Genomic DNA, 27,295 nt, shown 5'->3' on the forward strand with positions numbered 1-27,295 from the left:
GAGCAATAGCGTCTACCGCTTGGGTGATGGTAAGTTTAAAAGCACTAGCGAGAGTGTCATGGTCTTTGGAAAACGGAGGCTGGAGAGCCGGCACCATGAGGAAAGGTGTAATCCTTTCTGAGGTAAGTTGACGTGAACTTCTGGTGAGTGCCGCAGGACACGTGATCACAGGCTGAGGGGGCACTTTGTTAGTACTGAGGTCAAATTGAATATAGTGGTGATCAGACCATGGAATAGGAGTAATTCCAGTGATTCGAACAGCAGAGTTGTGGTGACTGATCCAATCTAGGGTGCGCCCTTTGATGTGAGTAGGCTCAGATTATTTGAGAGAACCCTAGGGTGGATAGGGCTTTATTCAAGGTGATAGCATGGGCATCCTTAGTGTCATTAAGGCCTAGATTTAAATCACCCAGGAGCAGGACGAGGTCTTTTTCAAGTTGTCAGACAGGGAGAGGATAAGGGTCTCATGGAATTCAGCAATAGGACCCGAAGGTCGATAGACAATATGAACTGTAATGTTGCAGTTATGGGAAAAATTGATTTTGAGTAGAATTCAGTCTCAGTTGTGACCGTGCTCCCCTTCGACCTCCCCAATAGCAAAGTTATCTTTGGCGATAAGGGCCCGTCTCCCACCGCTCTGGTGAATACGGTCTTGTCTAAAGATCGTGTACCCAACTGGGATGGTGAGGGAGAGGGCAGGGCCCGAGGCTTTATTCAGCCAAGTTTCAGTAATTATCAGGATGTCAATGTTATCCTTGATAAGGTGGTCATGGACATCTAGAGCATGAGTTGGTAGCGATAGGGCATTGACCAATGTACAGGCATGGCAGGGGCTCAGGTGGCTTTTTTTGGCTCACATTGCCACGTTCAATTGCCAAAACTGAAGATAGACCCCCAGGGGTGGAGCTACGGGAGACCTGGGCTGTGGGGCAAGATGATCCAAAATTATTAATAGAGCACTAAAATGAGAGCAGTTTTAAAATTGAAATACGTTACTGTTACTGAGGACTCCTAGCCGGACAACAGGGAATATTCAAACAGCATGTGAACCTATAAAAGATACCAATGCTGGAGGAACAGGAGTTACAGGTAAGGAACTTCTTCCATTCAATAACCAGTGTAACACAGATAAGTACACAGATGCAGAAAGGTCAGTAGAGACATTTTCGATTAACCACAAAACTGTTCTTTAATGCTTACTAAGTCCAGCCCTAAAATGGGGCCTTGTGCCCTAAAGTCATCAGTTCCAAAGTTACACTTTGCAGGTAGGTTTACTATACGATTGGACAATTCCAGTCGCTATAATTTTAAAGTTCAAAAAGGTAAGGTCACCACACAACCGAATTCAGAAAGGAGTAAGATAGGGACAGGACTTTACGCCCATATAACTATCAAGGACTGGGGGGCGGGTGTGGGGGGGGGGGGGGGGGGGGGGGGGGGGGGGGGGGAGAGAAGGAATAGGTATGTTAAATTACTAAGGTACCGGAATCCTTTGGGGACACAGTCTTTTGTGCTTGGTCTGGCTGAGGAAGGCCCAGGGGTCGCGGGTGCACAGGTCACTTTCCGGCACAGGAATTAGTTTTGGTTGGTTGCAGTACTTAAGGATCTCTATAAAGCTTCCAGTAGAACACTCAAACAAGGATCGATTAAGACGTATGCAGGACAGACCGCCTCAGGAAAACTCCAGGGATCCAAAGAGCTTTGCAACAGGAGCCACCATGGTGAGGGAGCGACAGGCTCTTGAACGGGCGTACAAAAGAGTAGGCCAGTACAGCTTTGGTTTATGAAAGAAGGCAGAAAATGTAAGATCAGGCATCTTGTTACTCAAACGTTGAAGATCCTCCAAGTTCCAAGGACGCACTCAGAACAGGGACAGCTGCAGCGAGGCTGCCAGGAGAGAGTTGGTCTGCTGACCGGTTGTTCCAGGGACCCTTCTGAGGGCTCATAAGGCACAGATCTTCAAGCAGGAGTCAAGACTGGTTGAAGACTGTCTGAAGACCTGTGGATGACTGTAAAGACCGGGGGGGGTGGGGGGGTGTCTGCACTTCCGCTCTCTATATGGTAGAGGAGAGCCACAGAGACCCCTACTAAGACTCTCTATTACAGTAGCAATGGACGAGCAATTAAGGCCTAGCTTCTCGGGAGGTGATGCAAGCTGGTTCTTAAGTACAGTGTAGTCCCTGAGCACCCACGAAGGAATGTCCACACACTGTATCGGTTAAAACACAGTCTTTATATAATTCATATTTAAGGTCATATACACAATCACGATCGCTCACTTTGTACTCCGAAAATCAACAATGGTAAATATGTACAATTCTAAAGTGGTACCACTAACGTTATTAGATCTTATTCAAGTGCATACGGTCGGAATGACACAGATCAAAATAAAGAGGAAAACCAGCAGTAGACAAAGTAAGGAAAGCAAGATGGTTGAGCAATAGGCAGAATACTGGTAACTACCATTAAACACAGCTCTGTGTGAAGATCCCCCTCACCTGGGCAACCTGTAGAAGAAAAATACAAGCCCAGTCTATATATTGATCACCCTTAGACTTCCCAATAGTTCTGCAACCCCAAGGTACCTTGGTGTTGTAGCGTTCCGCGTCAGGGAAATCGACAACCCTCCTCGAGTGTCCTCCCTTTCAGGCAGGAGTCATGGGTTGTCGAATGTTCGACAGAGAACAGGTCGAGCTACGACGTTGAAGTGGCCGCATCGTTCCCAGCAGTGCTCGTTGACGGGAAGCGTAAACTACCTGCAAGGAAGAGGCGTGCGGGGCACCTCAGTGTCGATAGTTCTGGACCGCAAAGAGTTGAACTGTGGCCCAGCAAGGGCGTGGAGTCGTCGGCGTCTCTGTGGTCTTTGGGTGGCGGGAAACCCACCGGTGGATGCTCCTCGGCGCGTCGACGGTCAGACCTTCTCCAGCAGGATACAGCGGCGACGATGCGGACAAGAGCGTCCTTGGATAAATGAAGTTTCTTAGGCAACGGGAGCACGGCGGCTCCGGTCGGCGACAGTGACGGACAACAGTCTGGGCACTTCTCCTTGGAGTTCCACAGCAGTCCCCGTATCGGGTCGGCAGCCTGTCGAAGGTCTGTCTACCAGGGAGCTTAGGCAAAGATCAGCTGTGCACGATGGTCCCTCGTAGCTTGGGAAGAGGGCGCCTTACCAGGTCCTCTCTGGGTCCGTTCTTGAAGCACAGCAGCTTTCAGATTGCGAAGGAGAGCGACAGCAATTCTTCTCGCCCAGCAGGGCTCAAGGTTAAGCTTCACTCCAGTTACTCGTCGTAGTGGACTTCAGCTTCTGAACACGATTCCTAGCAGTGAGAGGTCCCCAGATATACTGTTGATCTCCCATTCATTTCGCTGGGTCGCACTCAAGCATCCAATCACGACTACGGGCATTCATGCAGGCAGTCAACCAATCAGGTACACGAGGTATTCAGGCCATTCACTTCTCTCCAGACACTCACAACAAGTTGTGTATTGGGAAAGTACCGAGCCATTGAACACTCCAAGCTGCATTCATACCGGTTTCGGGCAGGGCTGTCTCAACCATTGTGTCAAACACCAGATACTAGACAGTCACAACATAGAATGTATATTCGTCACACACTCCATTCACCCAGGTCCCACCCACAGGCGTACCTATATTCGTCACACACTCCATTCATCCAGGTCCCACCCACAGGCGTACCCACAACATACGGTCGTTGAGAAGGCTCCAGCCAGTCTGGTCGGAATTCCCCACACTACCATATACTGAACTTCCATCCAACAGCCAGAAAGGGGGAAGGGACAGAGGCAGGGCTTCCCGGGACTTCAGGAAGATCAGGGTAAAAGGTGATGGAAGGCAAGAGGCCATGGGGGCCATTTTGTCTCCATCAGGAATCTACCGATTCCAATGACAAGGCCTGGGCATCCCAAAAATGGAGGACGCTCAGGGCACCAGTCATTTCAGCACGGAGCTGCCACCAGCCCGTACCCTGCTCTATGGGTCACACACAGGTGCCCAAAAACATACACTAGGGGCACAGGGTTGTACCCCCACGCATGGGTGCCGTCAGGGTATCCCATGGGTCTGTTCACCAAACCAAAAGAGAGAAAGCTGTACCGCCAGGAGTCCCACATGAACTCCTGCGCAGAAAACACGACAGAACACACGATAAAAAGGCAGTAAAGGACAAGGATACGGAGGCCCTGTCCCTCCGATGCATTTCCAGCATCACAATGACCACTGAACACTTCCAGCATTGCCTTCAGCAAAGTCTTGGCAAATCCCTACCTTTCTGGACCGATCTCCTGAAGACCCTTTGTCAATGCTTTGATCCTTGGGTTGGTTGGCCCAACCAGTCCAAACCACAACGCTGATCCTGCCCTCTGAAGCCTTCGGAAGTGTCTCTGGTCCAGGGCCGTTGTTATGCATTGGTCACTGTACTAAGCAACTCTGAAGCCCTCCAGCTTGTGGCACTGGAACCATTCTCCTGCAGCTGCTGCTGCTCTCCAACTCCAAAAGGGGCCTTCTATGAGCAGTTTGTTCATTCTTGACATGCAAGTCAATTGAGTGCAGTGATCTTTGCGGATTCCTGTTTCCATCATGTGATTGGGGGGGGGGGTTCGGTCAGCTTGGGGTGCCTCGGTAGTCGAGAAGTCCCGCGCATCAGCAACCTTCTCGTCGGTGTGAGGAACCATTGCATAGCCAGACCCAATCCCGAAAACGACATATGCACCCACAACACCTCGACACACTGCAACAGAACCAATACTGGAAATGGGCCCAGTGAATCTAAAAGCCCTAAAGGTGATTTCTAGTGGAATCAGAGTAAGAGGTATAGGCCTGCCTAGCTGTTTCCTATTGGGTTGAACTGGCACAGAGTCCTGACCCTACCTTTCCCTTGCCTTGTGATCAGTGGATTTCTGGCCAAGGACCTCCCCATGAGCTTCTTCTAGAGTGGTGTGATCTCTAAACTTTGGTCCTCACATTTATTCTTTCATCCTTGGAACATCTACCAAAACCCGTTTCTCCACTTATAGACTCCAACTTCCTACAAAGATGTCTTCCAAGGATGTGGGCATTAGTCCTACTCACCTTAGAAGGGAGGAAGGACTTTTGAAGTTCTATTGGCCTTCTTTCAGAAGGCAAGGTAATAGTGTTTCCATCTCAACAAGCCCTCAAGTGCCCCATGATAACACACAGGCATATAAGATACCTAGAGGACCATGTGACTTAACATTGCCAGTAACCCTAAAGAGTAGGGTCACAATGAAGAACTCGGAAAACCCCTTTTCAAAACGAGCCCACTTAACCTCAAAATGCACATCATTTCACCTACCTTTGCAGACAGTAAAGTGATTTTATTACTATAACTATGTGAATATTACATTATTTAATGTTACAGTGTATCTTGAATCACACTGCTCCTTGCCATACGGTCAACCTTGGCTACTCAGCACTGGTACAGCTAGGTGAGGCAGGGAAAGCTAAACAGAAATTCTATTATCTCATTGGGGGTCAGTGCATCTCTTCCGTCAAACACAAGGCCAAATGAATTAATCTTAAGCCACCAAGTGTAATTTTAGGCCACATTAAAGTCCTCTCCAAGTTAAGTCCCAGCTCCAACAAAAGTCAAAATGCCTCATAATAGCTACAAACATATCTGCTCCGGTCCTTCATAAGGTGCACACAAAGAAATTAAAGAAAACCCCTGCCCGTTAAGTTAAGCTCTTACCATTTGATTGAGGGAATTGCACTTGTATACAAAGTGAATGAGGACAACACCTTGAATGGTAAAGTGTAATTCACAATTCTCCATCCTCAAATATGCATCATATCTGCTCCTAGGCCCTCCAATCCCATCAACTATAATTTGTATTTTTGGTTAGATTAACTTAAGTGCGGTAGTAGCAGGGTCTTTCAGTGGTTTGTTATCTAATTCATGATGGAAATATATACCCCTGATGCTTAAAGTGTTACAGCCCATTCAGAATAAGCAATTAGAAACATTTAATTAGCATAAGTCTATTTGTAGACACCTGTTTAAACATGTTCACTTTTAGTCAAAATCAGCCAATTACATATACATTTATGTGTATATGTACATTTATGTGGGCAGGGGAGTGGGGCTCCCCATTTAAAAAAGAAACTGGCCAAAAGCATATAGATCAAAAGAGCACAAACTAATTGCACATGTTTAAAAAGATGCCTACAATCAAGCTTGGAAACGTTTGTTAGCTTTCAGCAATGCATTCCTGTACAATCTCAAAGGATCTCTTTCTCTCAACTCTTTGGGCATCTGCTCAACATTTATCAATCTCACAAAGTTTAGCTTCCTCACTTGCCATCTACTGAGAATTCTCTTTGGGGGCTTAGTTCCCTGCTTCCGACATCTATCAGCTCTCTGCAAGATTTCATCAACACACATGTAAAAACTTACATCTGCCAAAACTCAACATCTCCATTTGTTCCAAGAAACAATCACATTTCGTCCATAATGAAACTTTAAGAAATATATCCAAAATGTTAACTCTCTGGCAAGGAGTTTGTTAGGTCGTCCAATTAACTGTGTACATTAAAAAATATTGAAGCAAGGCAGTTATCCCTGATAATCTGGTCAATGGTGCATTTGTAGATAACATATTTGTCTAATTTTGGACAAGCTTCTTAAACATTTGTCATTTAATCTTTTTAAATTTATTAGCTAGTTTATGTGGACCTTGAGCTCAGTTTCCCACCAATTTTCAAAGACCATCATATGGGAAATCTGCTCTTTTGTTTGAATGCCCTTTCTTCTTTCTTGGTGCATACTCATGTTCTCAATGTCTTCTGACCTGGTAGGGGTGGCCACTCGCTCCCTTTCTAGGCCAATAGCAGTTTAAAGGGGACAACATAACAGTACAGAATGTTTATTTTGCTGCCAGAACATTTGGTTTAATTTCTCATGTTTTGGCTAAGATGCAATGAGAGAGATGTTATAATGGTTTTGTGTGTTTAAAATGAAAACAGCTGACTTTTTTAGCCGCACATTTATTACTGTCCTTAACCTTTCTAATGTCTATAGGGCATTTTCTGACACATGTACAATGTACATGGCATGATAGTCTTTCCCAGATTTCATTCCGCCACAAGTTACATTTATCAAAGTGCCAGCATCTTGCTGTGGGGAGAATTTGATGCACCAAAAAGAGAGAAACCAAAATGTCAGTTTACGTACTAAAAATGAAAGACGTGAACTCAGACCATTTACATTTTGACAGGGTTTCCATTCAGAAAAATAAGTTGCGCCTGGAAATCCTACGTCTTACAGTCAAGAAATGAAGTAATGCTCAATTTAGCTACACTAGAGGCTGGGAAAATAGTAAAACAATCTGTCTCCCATGGCTGCCTTTAAGTGGCAGCTGTCTTTCTCGGTTCACTGATGTATGGGAAATCGATAACTTTTGGCCTAAACACAGCACAAATGTGTTTTTTGTAAAGGATTACTGTAAAAAGAAACGAAAGCATTTCAACAATGCCAGTCTTTATTTCATTAAAAGTGCTCCTAGAAACTGCGTTAATGAAAATTAACGAAGAGCCCATGATTGAGAGGAAGCACTACCAAACAGCTCACTTTTGCCTTGAACTTATGCTCAAAGCAGCAAGTCGGCCATAGGACTATCCAAAAAGCGGGGAAAAGTCAGTCTTCTTAAGGAAAAGCTATTACCTTCAATGCACATATGAACAGTAACAACCATGAGAAGGGGGGGGCATAAGGGAATGTTAGAGAAGGTGATAAGCAAGAGTTTAATTAAACAGCAAGGTAAATCTAATTTAAACAAACATGCGGACTGACATTTTTTTGTGGTTGAAGGATTTCTATGTCGAACAGCCATACAGCAAAGTGAATTCATAGCATAATGAGCAAAATGTAGCATTTAGAACTGCTGAACACAAAAAAGTTGACTGGAATAGCACACATGGACTATTCTTCGAGAATTAACACGGATTAACCAGGGTGTTATTGCATGTCCTGAAGAAGCAGAATATTCTTACCAATCACTGAAGGACATGATGTTGTAAAGGGGTGGCTGTTCAGAATCATTGAAAGTCGATTGTTCATTTAGGCTGCCAGCTCCCATATTCTCAAAAATGATCCAATCTCCAACATTCAGCTCGGGCAAGAGACAGCAATCCACAATTCGATCAAGCTCATCACAGGATGGACCCCAAAGGCTGCTTACAAATAAAGGATCCTCTTCCTTGCATTTCTGTATTCAAAGAAAATGTTAAATCGGGTGATCTACTGTTGTGAAGCTACAGTGTTACAAATCTTAGCAAATACTGAAAGGTTACCTACTCATAACTCTAGTGATCTATGTAAATAGGTTCTTCACCATCGCAAAGTTGTGAAAACCTTATGCCACAGGTCAATAAGGAGATGGTGACAGCATTGGTTCCAAGCTTGTGCTAATGCATATTGAAAATAACAGGCTTTTCAGAGGTCCACCCCCCACCCCCCCAGCACCACCCCAAGTCTGGTGGTCTGAGAAGACTATTTATAGCAGGACCGAATCGCATAAGCTTGCCTTGGCTCACATATTTGGCAGTAGTGGTCGAGGAATCAAGACTTACCTCTCATGATGAAAGTGAGGCAGATGAAAATGCAGAGTAACAGTTTAATAGTGGATTAAAAGAACGTCCACACACAAGATCTTGCATACTTTCTGTTAATGGTAAGCCAAATGTTTATGTACAGAACAGGAAGGGATGGTTAAAAAAATAGAAGGGCCCAAGTCTCGGGGTTTCAAAAAATTGGAACTAGGGTAAACTGCGGGGGCTAAGGTCAATAGTCTTACCAGGACTTGGTTCAATCAAGGTTCTGTAATAAGCCACCCCGTGCATAGGATGGAACACTCCGCTTAACCAAGGTAAAAAAGTACCCAATAGAAAAACAATGAAGGCCACAGAAAGTTATCTGGTGGTCTATCAGGAAATGCTCCCAATGCTGCACCTTCAGGAACAATTTATTTAAAACATTAAGCAACTTTCCCCCCACTGACTTCAGTGGAATTCCCAGCATATCTGTTACTAAATTTGATGCCGACTGATCTTTAGGAATGAAGGAGGTCTTTTTAGCCTTGCTCACCTGCTCACCTCACTTAGTGCAGTGTGCACCAGGCAGCCCCTAAAGCTACCATTGGAAGGATAATTTATCCCACATTCCTTTTTGCATGGCAGTGACCATAATTCGAGTGTTGCAGGTACAAATTGTGCACCTGTTCTTTCATGAAAGTTACATTATTGTTACTTTTGATGTGCAACCCAAACAGGATGGTGGCAGTGAATTGTTTGAAAAAAATGAACAACATGTCGTCTGCTTTTACTTCCAAAGAGGGGAGGCTGGGTGGGCACATGCAAATCTAAGTAGATAAAAGCATTAGAAAAACAATTAAAGATATGTAATGTTGGTCTTTGTGGCTTGTGGATCTGCTTAGAATCACATGCTTTGACAGTGGTGGGCTGAGAAAAGGAACCGAAACAAACATGTTTTAGTGCTGCTTGTCCCACCAGTGAGCCATTCCCGACCTGAGTGTCAACACAACTTTGTGTGAAAGTGTGTACTGAACTACAGGAGCCAGCCTTGCAGATGGCCTCTAGTGGCATGTAAGCAATGAATGCTAACGTAGCCCCTGCACCACAAGAGGAGTGTGCAGTAGGCATAAATGGCAGTGTTTCGTGTGTGTACCAGTGCCGGATGCATCTTCCAATCCACCTACAGATATTAGTCCCTTCCCTCCCGGCTGCTAAGGAAACTGATTGATAATGTGCTTGAACCACTTTGAACTGTAGGTATTTTCCATGTGCTGGCAGCACTACAATATGAAAGAATAACTAGTCTACTTGCCGTAGTGACCACCTTACTCCTAGTCCATAGTCCCCTTTCCTCCATACTTATGGAACATTCCTCCGTCCCGTGGGACGGGACCGGAGCACTTTGTAAAAGCATCAAAATTTTGCAAAAATGTGTCTTTCCTCTCTTTTACGCGGGGTACCGCACGCGGCCGTAACCCCGCTCATCTTGGCTCTGCCCATGCATCGCCTATCAGTCCTTTTCTATCGCCCAGGTCAGAGACCTTTAAGCAATAATAGAGGAACCTTATTAGAGGGGATGGCGGGCGGGCGTATGGAGGAAAGGGGACTATGGACTAGGAGTAAGGTGGTCACTACGGTGAGAAACCTGGTTATACTCCTACATTCCGTCCCCTTTCCTCCATACTTATGGGAGATTCCCAAGCACTCCTCACAGGATCTACGGGTGGATGGGAAAACCCCCTACTCAAACAGGTTCTTCAGCACAGCCTGGCTGAACTGAGCATCGGATCTGGAGCTCAGGGCTAAAGAGTAATGTTTGCAAAACGCCGATGGGGAGGCCCAGGTAGCCGCTTTTGCGATGGTCTCCCAGGGGACATATTTTTGAAAGGCAACCGCAGCTGCCTTACCCAGTACCAGGTGTGTGTGAATCCCCTTGGGAGGCTGTAGACCCTGGACAGTATAAGACTCCGTAATACAGGCAGTGATCCATCTGGAGATAGTCGCCTTAGAGGCCTGCATACCCTGTGGGTTACCAAAAGTCACCAATAGTTGAGAAGAACTCCTAAATTCAGATGTTCTGTCTAGATAGAAATTAAGAGCCCTTCTAACGTCCAAGCAATGCAAAACCCTCTCCGCTTCTGAAGCTGGGTTTGGAAAGACGATAGGCAGGGATATTGACTGATTCAGATGGAAATCAGACACCAACTTTGGCAGGAAAGAAGGATTTGTCCGAAGGACCACTTTATCCTTGTGGAAAACCAAGAAGGGATGCTCCACCGACAGAGCTTGGAGCTCACTGGCACGCCTTGCTGAAGTAACTGTGACGAAAAAAAGAAACCTTCCACGAAAGGTGCTTAAGTTCCACCATGGCCATTGGTTCGAACGGCTTACGGCACAAAGCATTGAGGACCACATTCAGATCCCACGTCGGGTGCGGCTTGCGAACCGGAGGGTAAAGACGCGTCAGACCCGCGAAGTGCCTCTTAATCACTGGATTCGACTGAGAATAAGAGCACTGGTCCGAAGATAGATAAGCGGCTACAGCCAAAAGATATGTTCTGTATGACAGAACATGAATGCCCGACTCTGCTAGGTGAGACACGAAATACAACACAGTGTCAATCGTAGCCACCCTGGGGTCCAGGTGTTTGTCTAAGCACCAATGACAGAACCAAAGCCATTTGCTCCTATACAGACACCTTGTCGAAGGCTTCCTGGCTGCCTGGATAATGCGCATGTTGTCAGCAGACAGATTGAGATGCTCTAAAGATCTGAACTCTGGCACCATGCCGCCAAGCTGAACGATTGTGGGGAGGGGTGCCACAGCTGTCGATCCCTCTGGTGAAGCAGACCGGGAACCAACGCGAGTCTGAGCGGTACACACACCGATAGATGTTGAAGCTCTGAGAACCAGAATCTGGCTGGTCACCACAGGGTTATGAGCAGAAGAGAACAGTTCACTGTGTTCCTCAGCTTGCAAATCGTCCAATGAATCAGAGGCAGAGGCGGGAAAGCATAGGCCCTCATGTTGTGCCAAGGAATCTCGAGAGCATCCCCCAGAGAGGAGGCTCCCAGCCCATTTCTGGAGGCATACAGAGGAAGTTTCTTGTTTGCCGATGTTGCGAAGAGGCCCACCTCCGGAGTGCCCCAACACAGGAATATCTGCGAGTGGGTCTCCGCCTTCAATTCCCACTCGTAGCTGACCATTGTCCGCCGACTGAGGGCATCTGCGATGACGTTCAGGTGACCCGGGATGTGTACTGCTACCAGCCAGATACCATGCCATTCCCAAATCTGGATGGCCAGTTCCACAAGAGGAGGAAACTTGGTTCCCCCTGCTTGTTGATGTAAAACATTGACACCACATTGTCTGTGCGGACATTAACTATTTTGTTGGCAATAACCGGCCTGAACGCCTTGAGCGCTAGGAAAATCGCCAGACGCTCCAGATGATTTATGTGAAGGAGCTGGTCTTGGGGCTACCAAAGGTCCGAGACCTGAAGAAGATCCAATGTCGCACCCCATCCCAGAAGGGAGTAGTCCGTTGTGATCGTTCCCATCGGAGCAGGGGCCTGAAAGCCCGCGCCCACCGACAGGTTGCTGAGAGACTACCACCACACCAGGTGTTAGGGAGAATTCTCCGTTTAGGCTGAATTTCCTAACCTAGTGAGTCCCCCAGCAGCTTTGCTGGATTTTTGGGGTTTATTTTTTTCTCCTGCCAAGAGTGAGACTTTTACCCTCACTCTTGGACATGACTTGAGAGTGTTTCTGTGACTTTCTATGTGCTTATGGGCTATGGGGTATTTTTTCCCCATAGGCTATCATTGGTTTTTGAATGTGTGTTACACAGCACTCTCAGTGCAGTAACACAGGGGTGTCATAGTGACCCCCAAACATAGACTCCACACCCTGGGACTGACTACTGTCTCCCTGGGTCTGTAAAGTCACCATTGACTTTACTAGTCTTAAACTTAGTAACTTAACCAGTACAAACCATAATACTGTGGAAGTACTGGTAGGGGCAATTAGATTGCCCCTGGGTCTGTTGTCGAGGGGGTACTGTCCCGTCCCCCCTCGCCGAGTTTCTGGCTGGTGGCAGTGGATACCACGGAAATATTCCACTGGAATATTTCCCAATGGGATTTCCCATTGATTTTAATGCACCACTTTTGGTGCAATGTAAAAGATACCGCCGGTTTATTTATTTAATATAAATTCACCGGTTGGGATTTTTTGCCAGAACTCGCTGCCAAAATGGCGTCTAGGTTCACTTCAGTAACCCTGAACCCGAGTCGAGCCTTTGTTCCACTTTTGGCGGGCTTCTGCACAGAAGCCCTCCAAAGTGGTGCCATTCTGTCTGGGTACCACAGGGGGTGTGGGAGGGGGTTTAGGCACCCTGGACTGAGTTGCCTTGCCAACTCATGTCGCACTCTGGTGTGATTGGCCCAAGTGGTGAGCCGCCCCGCTCACCACTTAGCATGTTTGAGTGACAGCTAGGCTGTATGAATGGGGGTTTGCTGCATAAAAGCAGGGTTTTTGGGACTGGTTCTTTAGCAGTCGTCACAGGACCTAAGAAGCCGAAGAGGGAGAAGCCGAGCCGACCTGCCAAGACGACACCACCGGTAGGGCCCTGCGGAAACGTCTTACCACTTTTCCCAACGACAGAGGAGATCTCCAGCCGGGAGAGTCTTCTTCCCTTGACTGGTGGGGACAACAAGTTTCTGCCTTCTTTTCGCCTCCCTGAAGCATCTCGTGGCCGCCTTGCCTGTGCCAAGCACCCCGGCAAATGGGACACCACTTTTTACCTCAACCGCGAAAGAGGGGTAACATCCTTTTAACCGGAAAAATCCACGGCTGGTTTCTGCCCTGGTAGTGCAACGACCTTCAGCTTTCCTCCATGTCGAGATCTTCTCTTCCTCTGGACGACGCCGCGACTTGCACCCACTACCAGGAACAACTGCCGCCGCTGGAGGATCCTTTGCATTTTAAAGGTACCGTGTTCCGCCCGGCTTCCCTTGCCACCGATTGTACGGGGTAGATTTAGCCCTCGGCTCTCGAACCTGGGTAAGCCTGGGACACCCTAACTAAACTTTTCTAAACTTGGTAAAACCTTTTCTACTCACCTGTAAAGACTTGTGACATTGTGTGATCTTGGACATCTTTTCGCCTGGCTTTCCCTAGAGTGGGCCTGGCAACCGAACTTCCTTGCTCCGCAATAGACTGCCTTTCTAAACTTACTGTGAATCTCTGAGAAGTGTTTTACCTTGCTGTTTTCATTACTTCTGCCTTTTCCCTCCCTTTTTAACTAACTTGTTGGAGTGCCATCTAACGTTAAGCGCTCACCTCTGTTTGGAAATAAGTGGTGTTAACTTAGACTTGTCCAACAAATAACTAGGGATGTACATATAAGTAATAGTGACTGTGTTTTGACTTACTTACCTTCTCTGTGCTAGTGTAATTTATGAGTGTCCTTTAAATAAATAATTATATACTTTTACACCTAGCTCTGGTCAGTGTTTGCTTGTACTACTGTGCCTCTGTACCTATTATGTATGCTCTATATACTGCCTAACTCTTCTTGAGGGAAGTCTGACTGCTCAGCCACAGCTACCAGGTAAATCTAGGTGGTACAGACTGCTACCAAGTGCTACCAAGTGGGTTTACTGCCAAACACCTGTAGTCTTAAATCTTTTGCAGTGGTCCCAGAGGGAACTGCACAGGTTTCTGCCTAACACCAGGTCCACTCATGAAAGCCGGAATTGACACCATCTTGGAGTCTGGATCCACAGCTTGACACCAAGAAATCCGAAGAGCCATTTGCATCCGCCTCATCTTGAGCCGAGCCAGAGGAAGAGCCAATACGTAAGAGGCCATGAGCCCCAGAAGCCTGTAGAACCACCAGGCCGACAAACTCTCTGTATGCGCAAACATCCGACACGTGGCCAACAGATCCGGCATTCTGTCCCCGGTCAGGTAAACTCTGCGGTCGATCGTGTTCCAATGAAAACCCAGGAAAGTCAAGTCCTGAGAGAGTCATGGAAGATTTCCACCAGTTCACCGACAGCCAAAGGTGGAACAGGAGCTGCAAGAGAAACTGAAGATTGCGCACGGCTTTCAGCGGGCAAGGGCTGCGTAACAGCCAATCTTCCAAATACGGATACACATGGAAACCCTGAAGACGAAGATAAGCTGCGATCACAGACATCATCTTTGTAAAGACAGGCGGTGCCGAGCTGAGGCCAAAAGGGAGCACTCGGAACTGGAAATGCTACTCCACCATAGAAAAAATGTAGGTATCTCCAGTGTGGATTCCAGATCAGGATATGCATATACGCATCCTGAAGGTCCACCACGCTGAGACAATCGCCCTTCTGTAGCGAGGACTTTATCTGACCAGGCGTGATCATCTTGAATTTCTCTTGGGGTAGGAAAAGACTGAACTGGGAAAGGTCTAGAATGGTGCGCAGGCCAGCCTAGTTGGATTTGGGCACCGTAAACAGCCGGGAGTAGAAGCCCTCCCCTCGTTCCCCTAGAGGAACGGGTTCCACCGCCCTGAGATCCAATAACTTCTGAATCTTGGCTCTGAGGGAGGGCGACCCCAACTGCTGGAAGGGAGGATTGATGGGTGGGGTAGCGGGAAGGGGTAAGCGGAAGCCCGCCCGAGCCAATGACAAGACCCACCGGTCCTCGGTGATGGTCTGCCACGCCTCCCAATGAGACGCAATGCGTCCTCCCACCGGGGTCTCGTGCGAGCGCAGAAAAACCTCATTTAGCTAGTTTCTCGGTGGCAGCACCACCTGAACCTGAGGAGGAGGCTGAGGAGCGGGAGAAAAACCGACTCTGTTGCGGTCTTCGGCGGGAATTTCCCAAAGAGGTGTCAAGCCTGCAAGATTTCCGATCCAGAAAACCCCTGAAACCAGAGGAGGGCCGGGGTTGTGACAATGGTCTTTGTCCTAAAAGGTGGTTTTACCAGGACAGACAAGGACTTGGCGGTCTGAGTGCTGTCCTTCGTTTTAGTCAGCTCCACGTCCGTTGAGGAATGAAAAAGCTCCTTGCCGTCAAAGGGCAGGTCCAAAACCTTATCCTGCACCTCTTTAGAGAACTTGGTGGCGTGCTGGCGAGAAGTATCCAAGCCAAGCATAAGGCCCGGGTCCAAAATGTTGACATGATGCGCCGCAGCCTCCAGCAGATCTTGAGCCAGAACCCTGGCATCCGACAATCCCGCCTTGAAATCCTCAATCTTTTCAGCAGGGATAAACTCCTCAAACTCCGACAACCTTTCCACATTTTCATATTCGCCCCCGCTAACACCAGTTCTGCATTAGCCTGACGCAATTGCAAGGCTGAGTTAGCAAAAATCTTCCTCCCTAGGGAGTCAAGAAGCTTATCCTCTTTGCCCAGAATCCGTGTAGCCGTCGTAGAAGATGATGCCACAGGCCTGGATTGCAAAGTGGCCGCAGCGACTACCGTGGAGGAGGGGGGCGGACATGGCGCTAAGGTCACCTCTTCTGAAGAATGAAACCAGTAGCGTGTGTCAATTTTCTTGTTGACAAACAGCCCAGAGTGTGGTTTCTCCCAGACTCTACGGACCTCGGCCAAAACGTCCTTCTGCAAGAACAAGCCGGTACGCTGCGAAGGAGACAAGGTGAACGCCCCCGAAAGCACGCCCTCCTGAGGAGCGGGTGTCTCAGGAACTGGAACATCCAACAGACACATGTCCAGCACCCGGTCGTGAAAGGCCCTGATAGAGCGGGGCTGGTCTTCGCTGTCCTGATCGCCCTGCTCGTCGTCCGACAGGTCCGGATCAGGCTGAACCGTATCGGGCACCACAATGACCATGTCCACCGGGTACAATGGAGGCAAGGGTGGAAGGGCAGGGGGAGGCCACCGCAGACAAGGGCGGCGTCGGCGGAACCACCAGAACCGCAGGTGGAACCGACGGTGCAGGTGGGCATATCTCCCTGAACAAGCCTTTAAAGTACCCCTTCATTGGGTCGGAACGCATACGTTTTGAAACTTGCCGAAGAAGGCGTCCTCTGCCGATGATTTCAGAGCTACCTGAGGAAGCCTCTCATGAGGGGAGTAACTCCAGGGACGTAGGGGAGAGGGTTGCCAAGAGGGCCCATCCCCAGAAGTGTCCACATAAATCAAGGGCGCCGATGCCACAGGCAGCGAGACATTGTGCAGAAGGGGCATCCGAGCGTTCCAGTCAAACTGGACGGAACGGATGTGCACAAGGAAACCGATGTTCACCTATCGCACCAACTCCTACACCCAAGGCTGATGGCGTAGTTGTAAGGGATGTATACAAAATGGCCGCCGTGGTCTTGGCGGGAACGGCCGCCATTTTGTCAGCACCTGAGAACCGTGACACGTGTGGAAGTGAGGCAGGGGTCTCCACAGGTGGGTCAGGGGTCTTCATTTTAGCCTTAACACAAGGAACCTCGGCCGAGCCGGCACTGTGTGGCCTAGGATGTTTTTGTGACATGCTAATAGCCAAACTAGCCTTCTCAGGAAGGACCTCGGAACTGCAGGTAAAGGAGGAATTACGGTTCGAAACCTCACTCCTTGCCCCCTCAACCGTTCTGGAGTCACCGCAAGAGCGGGAACGATGAGGAACACCTTTCACCGACAAGGCCTTAACAGGCCTCTCAGAACTGTTGGTCATCTTAGCCTCTGAACGAGGGACCTCGGAATAGAGTCCGGTAAAAGCCTCTTCACGCCAGGCCTCAAAATTTCGTTCCGGATCAACAACCTCAACCGAGGCCTTGGGGTGCACCTCAGTGCTTCTAAGGGAAGCTCCAATCGAGGAGGCCTCGGAGCGAGCTCCGGTACCCCACGACTCAGTAGAACTGGGTCTACAAATAGCCCCCACAGGAGGGGCCTCGGAATGTAATCCAGTGTCAACAGGCCCCTTACGGAGACCCTCCGCGAAAACTCTGGTACACTTTTTAGTCCTAGACTCCCCTCAGGGCAAGCCCTGGTAATCGAGCTCTTGACGCTCCTCCCAGACCGGGACGACCCCAGAAAGGAGTCCCCCGGTCGGGGTGCCCTAAAAAGTAAAGAACTCACCTGGCGTTTCTTCTTCTCGTCGAAGGATTGGAAATGCATAGGGGGAGTGCCCTGAAACAACACCTCCCACAGCTCTAACCGACGTTGAAGCGTCCGGACCAAAAGGGAATCGCAATAAAAACACGAGTCCCACCGGTGGTCAGGAGCCAAACATTCTAAGCAAAGAGGATGGGGATCTGCCCTAGCGAAGTGTCGCTGACAGGAAGAACAATTCGGGAAGTCTAGCTGAAACGGCAGACTGACTATCACGCGATTGCCTCCTCTCTGGCTCTCGCTGGCTAACGGAAGAAAAAACCTTCCACAGATGCAAGTGCATCCAGTCTCGAACGAGCGGAGAAAAGGATTGATGGACGATGTGCAGGGCAGAGCTAAGATGGCCGAGGTTATGGCCGCATGTGGTACCCCGCGTAAAAGAGAGGAAAGACATTTTTGCAAAATTCTGATGCTTTTACAAAGTGCTCCGGTCCCGTCCCACAGGACGGAGGAATGGAACAAGTTACTTACCTGTAACTGTTGTTCTCCAGCATGGGTCTGGCATGGATTCACATGCTCATGAATATTCCCGTCAGGCCGGGAATCCTCGGTATAGAAAAAAAATCAGTATCAGTTTCGTTTCTGATCTGTCTTTCTTAGTAGTAACCAATCACTGGTCTCTGGGTCATACTGCCCCAGCCAATGACTGCCCTCTCCCTAAGCCCCGCCTCCGGCAGCCATCCTCAGATTTGGTAGCACGTAAAGGGGCAGTATGACCAAGTGAAGAGCCGCAGAGGGGTAGGCAGGAGGGTTCGCATGTGAATCCATGCCAGACCCATGCTGGAGAACAACAGTTACAGGTAAGTAACTTTTTCCTTCTCCAGCATGGGGTCTGGCATGGATTCACATGCTCATGAATAAGAATACATAGCAGTACACACATGCACAACCACGGGAGGTGGCAACAGGCTCAACATTAAGCAATACAACAACTCAACATTAAGCAACTCTTACCTCCTCACCAGGCTCACCTTAGGCGAAAAGGTTGCGCAGCACTGGTTGGCCGACCCTGGACTCCTCCCTGGAGTCCCGATCGACGCAGTAGAATCTTGTGAAGGTGTGCGTCGACCTCCACGTCGCAGCCCTGCAGATGTCCAGCAGGGGCACACCAGACAGGAACTCCGTGGTAGCAGCGATCGCTCTGGTCGAATGGGCTCTCGGACGGCCGGGCAGCTGTCGGTTTGCCAACCGGTGACAGTGCATGATGCAGCCGGAGAGCCATCTGGAAATGGAAGTCTTAGAGAGAGCCTTCCCTTGATTCACAGTCCCAAAGTTCACAAACAGTTGTGACGTCTTCGAAAACCCTTTGTGTGGTCCACGTAGAACTTCAGCGCTCTAGCTACATCCAGCGAGTGCAAAGTCCTCTCAGCCGGCGACAAAGGCGACGGGAAGAAAACTGGCAACACCAAGGGCTCGTTGAGGTGGAAGTCCGACGCCACCTTGGGCATAAAGGATGGGTGTGTCCTCAGCACCACCCTCGTGTCATGAAAAGTCAAGTATGGAGGCTTGCAAGATAGGGCCTGGATCTCTCCCACTCGTCGTGCGGAGGTGATGGCCACGAGGAAAGCTGTCTTCCACGACAGGAACTTCAAAGGCGCCGAATGCATAGGCTCGAATGGGGCCCCCATGAGCTTGGTCAGCACCACATTAAGCTCCCACGCCGGGGCAGGAGCCTTCACCGGCGGGAATGATCGGAATAATCCCTTCATGAATTCTTTCACCAGGCGATGAGACCACAAGGACGCCCGTCCCGTCGTCCTGGTATATCGGGAGATTGCAGCCAGATGTATTTGGAGGCGTGAGCCAGTCCAGCTTTGGCCAGCGACAGTAGGTACAGCAGTACTTGAGGGGCTGTAATCCGCAGAGGGTTAATCTTCTGTGCACGGCACCCGACAGAGAACCTCTTCCATTTCTGTCCGTAGCACTTGAGCGTTGAGGACGCCCTGGCCTTTGCAAGAACCTCTCTGCAGTCGGCCGGGATGTCGTACCCTCCAGACTCTAGTGCTGCAGAAGCCAGGCCTGCAAGTTCAGCTACTACGGGCTGTGGTGAAGAATGGCGCCTCGTTCTCTGGAGAGAAGGTCTGCGTCCGTCGGCAGCTTGACTGGTGGGGACGTTGACAAGTCCAGAAGGTCCGGGAACCAGATCTGCCTCGGCCACGCCAGTGCGACGAGGATCATCCTGCACCGGGACCTCTTAAGCTGGTTGATGAGCCGGAGCAGCAACGGCAGCGGAGGGAATGCGTAAAGAAATAGGCCGTCCCAGGGGAACGAGAAAGCATCACCCATGCTCCTCGGCTGGGGAACCTGCTGGCGAACCTCTGGCACTTGGAATTCGTCGCCGTCGCGAAGAGATCGATTTGGGGTTCGCCCCATCGTCGGAAGAGTTGATCCACTTGATCCTGGCAAAGAGTCCCACCGGTGGTCAGGGGGGGCCTCGGAATGTAGCTCCCTGCTGAGTGAGTCGGCGATCGTGTTTTTTTATTCCTGCCAGATGAAGAGGCACCAGAAACATCCCTTGGGCGACGGCCCAATGCCACAGATCCTGGGCCTTCTTGGATAGGGCTGGGGACCTGGTTCCGCCCTGCTTCCGGATGTAGAACATCGTGGTGGTGTTGTCGGTGAAGATCCTCACCACCTTGCCCTTGAGGGACGGAAGAAAGAACCCGAGGGCCCAGAACACCGCGCGGAGCTCCAAGATGTTGATGTGGAGAGACTTCTCCTCCGGGAGCCAAAGGCCTCTCGCGTGAAGATCTCCGGAGTGTGCTCCCCAACCTTCCAGGGAGGCGTCCGTCGTCACCGTCACCTGGTGAGCTGGGGTCTGAAAGTCCGTGCCTGCCGACAAATGGGAGCGGGTACTCCACCACCGGATTGCCTGACGGAACGTCTCATTGAGAGGGATCCTGTCCTCGAAGCTGCCTGTCAACTGGATCCAGCGGGCGTCGAGGAACTCCTGTAAGGGTCTCAACCGAAGCCTGCAAAGGCGCACCAGATAAATGCAGGAGGACATCATCCCGAGGAGGGACTTGATAGATCTTATCCTGGCCATGTCCGTGGCCAGCAGACGCTGGACCTTGCCCAGAATGGTCCTGGTCCTTTCCTCCGACGGCGAGGCCAGCCGCGCCACTGTGTCGAGCTTGGCTCCCAGAAACAGGGCGACTTGGGACGGAACCAGGTGGGATTTTGGAAAGTTGATGGAGAATCCCAGGTCTGTGAACAGCTGGACGGTTTTCGCAGTGTGCTCCACGGCGAGTTCCCTTGTCCTTGCCCGGATGAGCCAGTCGTCCAGGTAGGGGTAGACGTGGATCCCCTGTAGGAGCAGCTGCGCAGCCACCGGTGCAAGGCACTTGGTGAACACCCTGGGTGCCGACTTCAATCCGAACGGGAGGGCCTTGAACTGGTAGTGCCGCCCTTGGACCACGAACCTGAGGAACTTTCGGTGTCTTTTTAGAATGGGGATGTGGAAGTACGCATCCTCCAAGTCAGACGACAGGAAATCGCCCTCCTCCAGCTGTCCCAGCACATGCTGGAGGGTGACCATATGGAACTTCTGTGCCTTGATGTACTTGTTCAGTCGTCCTAGGTCAAGGATGGGGCGCCATCCTCCTGTCATCCTCAAGTACCTTGAGTAAACTCCGGAGCCCCGAAGCCTCTTTGGGACAAGCTCGATGGCACCCTTCTTGAGCATCGCCCTTACTTCCAACAGTAGGTGAGGGATGTGATTTTCCTTCCTGGCCACGGGTGGAACGCGAGGGCACTTCTTCTGAAACTCAAGGGCATGCCCTTGGGCCAGGGCATCCAGCACCCAACGGTCGGTGGAGATGGACTCCCACACGCTGACGAAACTCGCCAGTCGGCCTCCCACCGGTGTGCTTCAGCGGGGGCCCGACCCCACGGTCGGTTCAATCTTGTTTGGAGGCCGCCTTGCCTCCTTGACCTCCTTGTCGACGACGACGGGCACCACCTGACTTGCCGCGTCCCCTGTAGGCTTCCTGGGACGAAGATCTTGCCGCTTGGCGGTAAGTGGAGGAGCCACTGCCGGATCCCTTGGAGGCACCTTGTCTGCCTCCGGAGCTCCGAAAGGACAGCCGTCGTCGTTGGAGCACCCCCAGTGCCCGGGCAGTCTGTGTCTGTCTTGATGGCCTGAAGGGACTCATCAACCGCCTTCCCAAACAGGTTGTTCCTGTCGAAGGGCATGTCCAAAACCTTGGTTTGTACGTCCTGGTGGAAATCTGTGGCCTTGAGCCATCCTCGTCGTCTCAAGCAAACGCCGTTGCCCACCTGACGGAAACCGGTGTCGGTGATGTCCGTTGCCACTGTGATGGCGTGGTCCGAAGCAATCTCCCCCTCCTGTAGGATTTCAAGGGACTCAGCCCTTTTGGCGTCCGGAAGGAAGTCTAACAGAGGGGCGATTTTGAACCACAACTCCCTGTCGTAGCAGGCTAAGATAGCCAGGGCGTTGGCCGCCTTGATAGTCGGCGCTGCGGATGAGATGATCCGTCGTCCCATCGTGTCCAACTTCCTGCCCTCGCCGTCCGGCGGGGAAGTTGATGTCGAGGCCGATGCCCCCCCCCAGCTTTCTTCTTTGCCGCTGCCGAGACGACCGAATCCGGGGTAGCTTGTGCCCGAAGGCACAACGGGGCAGCGTCGGGGACCCGGTACTTCTTCTCGTACCAGTCCCTCTTTGCCGGCGTCGTGGCAGGGTTCTTGAGGAGGGCGAGCCCCTCATCCCAGATGTCATCAAGAAGCGGTACGGCGAGGACCGTCTTCCTTTTAGCCTTGCGCCGCTGGTAAAGTAACCCTTCTTTCTTTTTTTCTTCTGGGCAGAGCTGGAAAAGCTCGGATGCCCTGGAAATCATGGCATGAAAGTATCCAATCTCGTCGGGCGGGTACGCCCGAGCAAGGGGCGATGGGGGACACGTCCCGTTGTCGCCTCCGCCGTCATCTGTACCTGTCTTAGCCGTGTCCGTGCCTGTATCATCCCCGTGGGTAGTAGACCGGGGGGAAGGCAGAGCAGGCCGCAGAGGTGGGAGAGGTGGAGTAGGATGCGTCGTCCTCCTCTTATGTGGTGGACTCTCTGAAGGTCCTGGCTCCGGTTCCCCCGTCGGGTCTGGCTCAGGTACCTCCGTCGGGGGAAGGGGCAACCTTGTCCTTATCTCCGAGCATAAGGACTGAGTCGCTGACAAAATGGCTGCCGAGGTGTCCTGCGGCGCCGGAAACGACGGGCGCGAGGGCTCTTGAGGAGCCTTGTCGGCGACACCGTCGCTCTCGTCGTCACCCTCGTCGGGATCCCTCCCGATGGGCTGGGCCTCTTCCACGACTTTGATGAGCTCTTCTTCAGAGGTCGTGTCCGTATCCACGATGGCCACCAGCCCCTACCCCACCTTTTCCAACGAGGACTTCGTAGGGGTCTTCTCAATTGGCCTGAAAGACGACTCCCTCCGCAGTGGCAGGGAGACTCTGGGTCCTGAGGGCGCCTCCACTGGTGTAGCCTCCACAGGCTGAGCCAGGGCCGTGGCGACATCCTCAATCGAGGTCTTAGCAGGGTGAATTAAGGCCATCGTCACCTTCTGGACACCTGGGGACTTCACCTTGCGGGGAGAGTCCGAGCCTCGCTCCCCCTCTGCCGGAATCTTCGAGATCGACCGGGGCCTCTCCAGAAGCTTCGCCGGGTTCTCGGACTTCCTCTTACCCGAGCCAGAGCGTTGGCTCGTGGTTGATGACGCCGGGGAGGATGCCCCCTGCCTGGCAGCCAAGGAGCCTGACCGTTCGGTGCTCCCGGTGCCCGCGGACTCGCGGTGCTTAGCCTTTTGTTGGGCCCCCGTCGCCGGGGCATCCTCACAGGACTTAGAAGACCGCTCGGACTTCTTTTTCTTCTTCTCGCCTGACGGGCTCTTCCCTTCCAGCCAGTTGGCGAGACGGAGGTGGCGATCCTTCATGGTCCGCTCCGACATGTTCCCACAAAACGCACAGTCCTTCTCCTTGTGCATCTTGTCCTCATGGAGACAGTAGAGGCATAACGAATGCTCTGTAACGCTCACCTGATTCCCGTAGAGGCGCCGGTCTTGACTGGGCGTATACCTTATCTTCAAAGGTGATGTGTAACACACGGCTGGCTCTTTGGGCTGGACCTCTGTGCACTGTATGTCTGGCTCGAAGGGTAAGATGTCTGCAGATAGAAAATGTGGGATTAATGAACTGGGTTATTGAATGTCTCTCTCTTCTTCCCTTTCTCTTCTCCTGTAGAACCCCAAAGGTTAACGCTCTCACCTTAGGTATGTGAACGCCGTGCTCTCCATCTACCTCGAGGCAGGGTGCTGTAACCAGTTTCTTCACTGGATAAGGGGAGCAGGCCTCTTGACTTCAGAGAACTGCTATCCGTCGTTTACTGCACGAACGGTAAGTTTCGAGTAATTCTAATGTCTTTAAAGTCTTTAGTAATGATGTCTCTTGTTTTGCAGGGTTCCGGCGATGGCGGATGGCGGGCTGAAGTGAGTTGAAGATGGAGCCCGTGTGATGAATAGAAGCGCCTGGAAGCACGTAAGTAAGCGCTTGTTGCCTGCTTCACGATGCGCTCTAACTGTCTTTTTATTTTGCAGGTACAAGTTCGGGGCGGCTGCCGGGTGCCGGAATACCCACTGGGTTAGATGTGGAAAAGGAGTAATGGCACGTGAGTATTAAAGTTCCCCAATGTCTTTAAACGCACCTTGTTTTGTCTTTCAGATGCGGGATGCAGCGCCGAAGGCCTCCAGAGCGTGCGAAGAGTTGAAACAAGTTACTTACCTGTAACTGTTGTTCTCCAGCATGGGTCTGGCATGGATTCACATGCTCATGAATATTCCCCGTCGTCAGGCTGGGAATCCTCGGTAAAGAAAAAACCAGTATCAGTTTCGTTTCTGATCTGTCTTTCGTAGTAATAACCAATCACTGGTCTCTGCGTCATACTGACCACAGCCAATGACTGCCCTCTACCTAAGCACCGCCTCTGGCAGCCATCTTCAGATTTGGAAGCACGTGAAGTGGCAGTATGACCAAGTGAAGAGCCGCAGAGGGGTAGGCGGGAGGGTTCGCATGTGAATCCATGCCAGACCCATGCTGGAGAACAACAGTTACAGGTAAGTAACTTGTTCCTTCTCCAGCATGGGGTCTGGCATGGATTCACATGCTCATGAATAAAGAATACATAGCAGTACACACATGCACAACCACGGGAGGTGGCAAAGGCTCAACATTAAGCATCACATCAACTCAACATTAAGCATCTTACCTCCTCACCAGGCTCACCTCAGGCGAACAGGTTGCGCAGCACTGCTTGGCCGACCCTGGACTCCTCCCTGGAATCCCGGTCGACGCAGTAGAATTTCGTGAAGGTGTGCGTCGACCTCCACGTAGCAGCCCTGCATATGTCCAGCAGGGGCACACCAGATAGGAACGCCGTGGTAGCTGCGATCGCTCTGGTGGAATGGGCTCTCGGACGGCCAGGCAGCGGTCGGTTTGCCAACCGGTGACAGCACATGATACAGCCGGAGAGCCATCTGGAGATGGAAGCCTTCGAGAGAGCCTTCCCCTGATTGACAGGTCCAAAGTTCACAAAGAGTTGTGACGTCTTCCGAAAACCCTTCGTGCGGTCCACGTAGAACTTCAGCGCTCTAGCTACATCCAGCGAGTGCAAAGTCCTCTCAGCCGGCGACGAAGGCGACGGGAAGAACACAGGTAACACCAAGGGTTCGTTGAGATGGAAGTCCGACGGTACCTTGGGCATGAAGGAGGGGTGCGTCCTGAGCACTACCCTCGTGTCGTGGAAAGTCAAGTACGGGGCCTTGCAGGAAAGGGCCTGGATCTCTCCCACTCGTCGTGCGGAGGTGATGGCCACAAGAAAAGCTGTTTTCCACGATAGAAACTTCAACGGGGCCGAGTGCAGAGGCTCGAACGGAGGTCCCATGAGCTTGGTCAGCACCACGTTGAGCTCCCACGCCGGGGCCGGAGCCTTCACTGGCGGGAACGATCTGAACAGTCCCTTCATGAACTCTTTCACCAGACGATGAGACCACAAGGACGTCCGGCCCGTGGTTCTGGTGTATCGGGAGATCGCAGCAAGATGAATCTTGATGGACGCATGTGCCAGACCAGCTTTGGCCAGCGTCAGCAGGTACGGCAGTACTTGGGGAGCCGTAATCCGTAGAGGGTTAATCTTCTGTGCGTGGCACCAGACAGAGAACCTCTTCCATTTGTGTCCGTAGCATTTAAGAGTCGAGGACGCCCTGGCCTTTGCAAGAACCTCTCTGCAATCGGCCGGTATGTCGTATCCTCCAAACTCTAGTGCTGCAGGAGCCAGGCCTGCAAGTTCAGCGACTTCGGGTCGTGGTGGAGGATGGCGCCTCCTTCCCTGGAGAGTAGATCCGCGTCCGCCGGCAGCTTGATCGGCGGGGACGCTGACAAGTCCAGAAGGTCCGGGAACCATATCTGCCTCGGCCACGCAGGTGCGACGAGGATCATCCTGCACCGTGACCTCTTGAGCTGGTTGACGAGCCGGATTAGCAGAGGCAAGGGAGGGAACGCGTAGAGGAACAGGCCCTCCCAGGGGAACGAGAAAGCATCGCCCATGCTCCTCGTCTGGGGAAACCTGCTGGCGAACCTCCGGCACTTGGTGTTCGTCGCCGTCGCGAACAGGTCGATCTGGGGTGTGCCCCACCGTCGGAAGAGGCGATCCACCAGATCCTGCCGTAGTTCCCACTCGTGGCACGAGCGCAGCTCCCTGCTGAGTGAGTCGGCGATGGTGTTTTTTATCCCTGCCAGATGAAATGGCACCAGAAAAATCCCTTGGGCGACGGCCCAATGCCACAGGTCCTGCGCCTCCTTGGACAGCGCTGGTGACCTGGTTCCGCCCTGTTTCCTGATGTAAAACATGGTGGTGGTGTTGTCGGTGAAGATCCTCACCACCTTGCCCTTGAGGGACGGAAGGAAGGACCTGAGGGCCCAAAACACTGCACGGAGCTCCAGGACGTTGATATGTAGGGACTTCTCCGTCGGGAGCCAGAGTCCCCTTGCGTGCAGATTTTCGGTGTGCGCTCCCCACCCTTCCAGGGAGGCATCCGTGGTCACAGTCTCCTGGTGGGCTGGGGTCTGGAAGTCCATGCCCGCCGTCAGATGCGCGCGGGTGCCCCACCACCGTATCGCTCGTCGGAAACTCTCGTCGAGCTTGATCCTTTCCTCGAAGCTGCCCGTCGTCTGGATCCAGCGCGCATCCAGGAATTCTTGCAACGGGCGCATCCGGAGCCTGCACATGGGAATGAGGTAGATGCAGGAAGACATCATCCCGAGGAGGGACTTGATGGACCTCACTTTGGCCGCGTCGGCCACCAACATCCGTTGCACCTTGCCCAAGATGGTCCTGGTCCTCTCCTCCGACGGGGAGGCCAGAAGGGACACTGTGTCGAGCCTCGCTCCCAGAAACAGTGCGACTTGCGCGGGCACCAGGTGGGATTTGGCGTAGTTCACGGAGAATCCCAGGTCCGTGAGGAGTTAGACGGTCCTTGCCGTGTGGACCACGGCGAGCTCCCTCGTCTTGGCGCGGATGAGCCAGTCGTCCAGGTAGGGGTAGACGTGGATCCCCTCGCGGCGCAG

At 51.4% G+C, this 27,295-nt stretch overlaps 1 protein-coding gene across 2 annotated transcripts in view; it reads right to left on the reverse strand.

The window, feature by feature from the left end:
* AZIN1 (antizyme inhibitor 1) overlaps positions 1 to 27,295 on the reverse strand; it is a 1,159,916-nt gene that overhangs the window by 73,336 nt on the left and 1,059,285 nt on the right. For both annotated transcript variants that reach the window (XM_069621462.1, XM_069621463.1), the window contains exon 11: positions 8,030 to 8,244. In XM_069621462.1, the coding sequence (XP_069477563.1) occupies positions 8,030 to 8,244 (215 nt within the window). The remainder of the gene's footprint in view (positions 1 to 8,029; positions 8,245 to 27,295) is intronic.

Source organism: Ambystoma mexicanum, chromosome 5q (assembly GCF_040938575.1).
Source record: "Ambystoma mexicanum isolate Mex_15411 chromosome 5q, UKY_AmexF1_1, whole genome shotgun sequence".
NCBI classification, from domain to species: domain Eukaryota; kingdom Metazoa; phylum Chordata; class Amphibia; order Caudata; family Ambystomatidae; genus Ambystoma; species Ambystoma mexicanum.